Consider the following 6,386-nt stretch of genomic DNA (forward strand, 5'->3'; position numbering starts at 1 on the left):
TTTTTTTTTAATAGATTAGGCACTCACAAATTCATTCTGTTGTCTATCTTAAAAATAATATTTATATTGCAAGAAGGATTTATATATATTCTATTCTAAACTTTAAGATGTTCAAGAATCTTGATTTTGAAAAAAGAAATACGGTAGATACAATTAAGTAAAACCAACCAATTCAACAATACGTGATGAATCTTATTGATTGATGTAAGTTTTCCATTTATGGATTTTTTTCTGAAAGCAACTGTTTGTGAGGATTTAGGTAAAGCTTTGGGGAGAATCCGTAACCGCAATCGGGCAGCACTGGCTAAATGTCATTCATGATAATATTTCTATTCTATGTGTAGTAGGTAATGTAATTGAGATGAGAGAAATCAGAAATGTGAATTTAAATTTTTAGGTTATAACGTGTTGTATTTATAAACAAACAATTTATAGGATTTCGTTCATCAATTTTAAATAGTCTAGGAACTTTAGTAGTTTGGTGGACATCGACTTAACTACCTACAATATTTACAAAGAGCTATAAAATATGTCTGGTTTAAAAATAAAAGTTATAAGTCGCAATCCTGAGGATTATTTACGTGCCACTAAACGGGATATATATAAAAGTATGTAATGTCGCTTATATAATGTATACTAATTATTGATTAGTGTAAATCTAATCTATAAATTTTATTTTTTTCAGTTCAAAGAAATTATGATCCAAGTCTTCATCCCCTTGAAGCACCACGTGAATATGTGAGAGCTTTGAATGCGGTGAAACTAGACAAAGTATTTGCTAAACCGTTTCTTGGGAGTTTGGATGGACATTCCGACGGCGTCTCTAGTTTAGCTAAGCATCCGAGTAGGCTTGCAACTTTAGCTAGTGGGGCATTCGATGGAGAAATAAGATTATGGGATTTAACATCAAGGAAATGTACTAGGAATTTTATAGCCCATGAAGGCTGGGTTCGTGCATTATGCTTTACGCCCAGCGGTCAGACCTTCACTAGTGTTGGTGATGACAAAACCATTAAAACATGGAAATCTGAGGTTCAGTCACCTGATGATGAAGACCCAATCAACACTTTACTGAGTATGTCCGTTGTGTCTGGTGTATCACATCATAGAAACAAACCTATATTCGCTACTTGCGGTGAACATTGTCAATTATGGGAAAACACTAGGAATGAACCAATTAAAGTTTTCAAATGGGGTGTTGACAGTCTTCATCATGTAGCTTTTAATCAGGTAAATTTATTATTATACTTTCTTAATGCATGTATAACTACGTGTGCTTTATTAAAGTAATTCATTTCATATTTTTTTTTGATCACCACTTGGGCCCAGTGTTATATAATATTTAAATGGTGAAGTAAAGAATTAAATGAACAAATTTATATAATGTAAAATGTATTAATAACAAACACATGCATTTGTTGAGAGTTCAGCCAGTGATTGATAATGGACAATAACAATAAACATGACTGATTATTTATGGAAGTGTGTGTTAAGTGTATTAATTTGTGTGTAGTATCTTTTTTTTAAGGCAATACCTATCAAAATACAAATCTTAAACAACTTCAATAACAGAGGTCTCTCAATTTAACCATATACATTTTTATTTATAAGTATTATCATGCTATTTCATCATAATTTCAGGTTGAAACCAATCTACTTGCCTCTTGTGCAAGCGACAGAAGCATTATTTTATATGACTGCAGAGAAATGGGGCCATTAAGAAAGGTTGTGTTGGAGTTGAGATCAAACGCATTAGCCTGGAATCCTATGGAAGCCTTTATGTTTACTGTTGCTAATGAGGATTATAAGTAAGTACTAAGAGTTTAATAACAAATAATATTGAAAAAATCGAAAAAAATTATCATAAGGCCACATTTAAACCCATGTCTTTTGAGGTATAATACCAATGCATGACCTCTCACCACCCATTGCGCAAATATCAAATAAGGTGAAGTTATGGTTTGTTATCTGCAAAAAAAAAACAGATTTTTAAACAATTCAAAATAAGTACCTGCTCTATAATTAAAGTGAAGTTTTGGAAGAGATTTTATATCATAGATGATGGATAAGTAATGCACATTATGAGTTTCCTCTGTGAAATAAATATTTTACAAGTTACTTTGGAACTTTGAAAAATAAAATTAGTAATGATATAGGTTTGTTTTTTAACAAAAAAACTACACAAATAAATCCAATTAACCACTGGTTGCAAAAAAAAAATGTAAAAAAATATTCATCAAAATATACAATTATGTATCTGTATTGGATTATCTTAATGTTACAGTTTATACACATTTGATGTAAGAAAATTGAAACAACCAGTCAATATACACATGGATCACACCTCAGCAGTTATAGATGTGGACTATGCTCCTACTGGAAGAGAATTTGTTGCGGGAAGCTATGACAAAACTGTTAGGATTTTCGAAACGCTCAAAGGTCATTCCCGAGACGTGTACCATACAAAACGGATGCAAAGGTTGACATGTGTTAAATGGTCTTTGGATAATAAATATTTGTTGACTGGATCGGATGAAATGAATATAAGAATGTGGAAGGCTAGAGCTTCGGAGAAGCTTGGTGTTGTAAGTAGAATTTTATTCATAAACACAAATGTTGATTAGCATTTTAATGAAATATTAGTTTTACATACATCGCTTATGGCAATGGTCAAATGATATCAGATAGTTAAATATATAAAATTATAATATACTAAATCACTTTCTATCAACATGCTGTATTTTAACGTCATATCTTTAGAAGTATATGATTAAACCCCTAGCTATAATAATAAAATTATGCAATTCTGTCAGTCCATCTCTTCTTCACGCACAAACAACTTCAATTCATCGATTTTGATGAATTTGATAGGAAGATAGATAGTTTGAGAGTTTTTATATCGGAAATCCATGACATCAGAAACCGCGGGGAGATCTCAGGACTGTGTATTTAGCTTTGACACCGCGGGCATTGCCTCGGGCGGAAAGCTAATTTCATTATAAATTCATTTTAGAGAACAGTCTCTTATTTCATTCATACACTCTACGTCATAATCAGAGTGCATTGCGCAGTACGTTAATTTCGCCTTGTTAAGTCAAAAGTGTAAATCTCTTTTCACCACCTTCCCTTGTATACATTTTGTTTTCCCAAAAAAATTAGCCATGTATTCAATATTAAAACGAAAACAGACCAGAGAGTTGAAAGCTAGTGCAGTTATGACATTTAAATATCAGAAACATTAATAAAACGTATACTTTTAAAGGCCTACTATCAAAAATTAATATAATTAAGATTGGTTTAATATATGTTTTTAACAGTTAAAACCTCGCGAACGCACAGCGCTAAACTACGCGGATTCACTCAAGGAGAAATTCGCCAGCCATCCACAAATCAAACGTATTGCAAGACATAGACATGTGCCGAAACATATAATGAACGCACAGAAGGAGTTACGGGTTATTCGAGAAAAGTCCAAGAGGAAGGAAGCCAATAGACGCGCTCATAGCAAGCCTGGGGTGGTGCCTCAAGTTCCGGAGCGTAAGCGACACGTTGTTAAGGAAGATAAATAAACGATTTTGGAATATAACTGGAGTTTCCTTTATAATCTATATTGCTGCTGCTGCTGCTATAAGCTTCAGCTTTATTAGTTGAAAGTGTTTATTTCAACAACTACTAGTCCGATTTGAAAAATTCTTTCAGTGTTAGATAGCCCATTTATCGAGGAAGGCTATAGGCTATATATGTACTACAGGTGAAGCCGAGGCGGACCGCTAGATTTATAGGAAATATGTTGTAATTGAATGAATAGTCTACAGAATGTTAATTATTGGGCTTTATTAGTGAAGTTTATTAATATAAAGTTTTGGGTTAAATTCCACGACACAATGCTAACTTGCGTCAAAAAAAAAATCATCAAATCGGAAGGAATGATTTACAAAAAATGTGCTTGCATAAATGACTAAACGAACGAAATTTAAACGAATGCATCTGTACATTAAATAACATTAAAAGTTAAAAGCATTAGTTCGTCACATTCGCATCTTTGCTATTCACCCATGTGCTGACCGGCGCTAGTTTAGAAGAATATCAGGAAGATCTCAAAATTATTACGGTTTAAAATTACTTTAAATACAGTAATTTTACTGGGCTCAAGTTTACTGAAAAAAAGTTGCCATTTTCCCAACTTTCTGTAAATTTATATTTTAAAGACAATCGTCTTTAATAAGTAAATTCGCAGTATTCTTACATAATACCGTATTGCGAAAAAGTGTCAACAAATATTACGACACCATACATCCTTTTTCATTTTTACATTACGAAATCTGATAATGGTTTTTCTTTTTTCATCAGCAACACAGCAATAGGCGTGATCTTTCAACGCCAGACGGCGTTAGGGCGCGAATCATTTGTTATTATTTCTCTCACGCGTCGAGTTTCCAAACAAATTGTATTGTAACTGACAATATGAGCGATTATTGTTCGATTCGGAACAAATGTTATCCGCAGCTAAAAAATACAGTGCTCTCTCATCATTCTTTGCTACCGATAACAAAAATAGTTATTCTTTATTTTACTCGATTCAATTAGTGTAGCTCATGCATATCCAACAGCCTCCATGGTAATTGTGCTATGACAATATGTTCATATTATTAATTTTTAATACAACTTACGCCGACTTCAACGACGTAGTAGTATACTTATGCATTACCTACTTTATTTTTCAATGTAGGAATTAGATCAATGAGCTAGTTGTTCTGAAACATACGTTATAAATAAGCATGAATTCAATGTTACTGTGATATTGCATAGAAAAATGAAGTGCTTATCAACTTAGTATATGATAGGTTGAAGGTTCTAAAAAACATATTCAATCATCATCATCATCATCAGCCCATTTATGTTCCCACTGCTGGGACACAGGCCTCCTATGAGGGTTCAAGAAAGAAAGAAAGAAAGAAAATACTTTTAATCACAAATACAACAACTTACAATTAATACATTTTGAGAATAACAAAAAAATAAAAAAATAAAAATAAAAATTACATTTTTTTACATTTGGAAGTATTTGTGATTGGGGGACTCCTCAGCATTTGCCTCTCCATATTAGTGGAGAGGCGCCGGTTTTCAGTAGCCCCCTCAACTGGCTACGCTTGGAGCACCAGAACGGTCTTTTGGGTGGGAAAATAGATAGCATAAACGTTATCATAATTTTGTGATAGGTGAATAAAGGTATAGACAATATTAACAATTCATAATATATACATAAAAAATTATACATACATACGATAAAGAATTAGTAATTTTTGATTAAAAGGAAAAAAAAAAAAACAATATATATTATGTATCTATATATAAAAACGAAATATACATACACATAGGTTCAGGCCATACTCCACCACGCTGGCCAAGGCGGGTTGGAAGATGTCGCATGTTGTCGAATTTTTGATTCTCAGACATGCCGGTTTCCGTTTCACCGTTTCGAGCAGTGATGATGTTATCCACATGAGCAGATAAATTGAAAAATTAATTTATTTCTTGCATGCTCGCCTGGTCTCGAACCCCGACTTGCCGATTTTGAAGTCCGAGGTCCTCACCACTGAGCCACCACTGCTTTAACATATTCAATAATAGATGATAATTCTAAGAAGCATTTACACGGATCTTTTTACCTTTTATCCATAACCAAATACCCACTGGATCAAAAGGCCGATTAGATTATTGTGTGCTTACTAATACGTATTCGATCACCGTCGAATACTATATTATGTATAGACACATCCTATCGTATCGTATACATTCAAAATGAAATAAATCGACATGGTTGCGTATTTTTCTTCGTTTTCGCCACGTCGAGCCGAAGCGGTGACACGTCCGTGACGTATAGAAAGCGTATTGGCGATGACGGCCCATCTATAAATCATATTTTGGGATCCGCGATCGTCCATCCTCCCCGTCTGTCTCCCGGTTTTCCACGTTTTTTTGTCTGAATGGAAGTATAGATTTAGTGCGTAGGTTTTGAAACAATTTTTTTCCTGAGTATGTAAAGATTTTCAGGAATGATCTATTCGATTCGGGAGACTTACAGAGAGATCAAATCAAATCGATGAAAGAGATAAGATTGGAAACATAAAAGATGAATAATAAATATTGCCATGTCCCCTTTTGGGGTATGAGGCAAATGCAATAAATATCTGTTTCACTGATAGATGTTCTTTACTTTAGATTTTCTTTAATTAGGTGATCCACCGTCTTTGTCCTTCGTTCCCACCGGGCATCGTACCTAGGACTCGCTTCTACTCCCACGCAATGTCCACTGGGTTAAAAATTTCATCTCTATAGGTAAAAGGTACCGCTAAAGGTTTTGGTTGTATGATGACATTATGTGA

General features: G+C 33.6%; 1 protein-coding gene across 1 annotated transcript; it reads left to right on the top strand.

The window, feature by feature from the left end:
• Positions 1-319: 319 nt before the first annotated feature.
• Positions 320-3,585, top strand: LOC119834542 (DDB1- and CUL4-associated factor 13-like). The gene is made up of 5 exons (XM_038358932.1): positions 320-608; positions 686-1,230; positions 1,642-1,808; positions 2,285-2,585; positions 3,318-3,585. Exons 1-5 carry the CDS (start codon positions 530-532, stop codon positions 3,567-3,569), a joined length of 1,344 nt encoding a protein of 447 aa, XP_038214860.1. The 5' UTR covers positions 320-529; the 3' UTR covers positions 3,570-3,585.
• Positions 3,586-6,386: the final 2,801 nt, after the last annotated feature.

Source organism: Zerene cesonia, chromosome 19 (assembly GCF_012273895.1).
Source record: "Zerene cesonia ecotype Mississippi chromosome 19, Zerene_cesonia_1.1, whole genome shotgun sequence".
Taxonomy (NCBI): Eukaryota; Metazoa; Arthropoda; class Insecta; order Lepidoptera; family Pieridae; genus Zerene; species Zerene cesonia.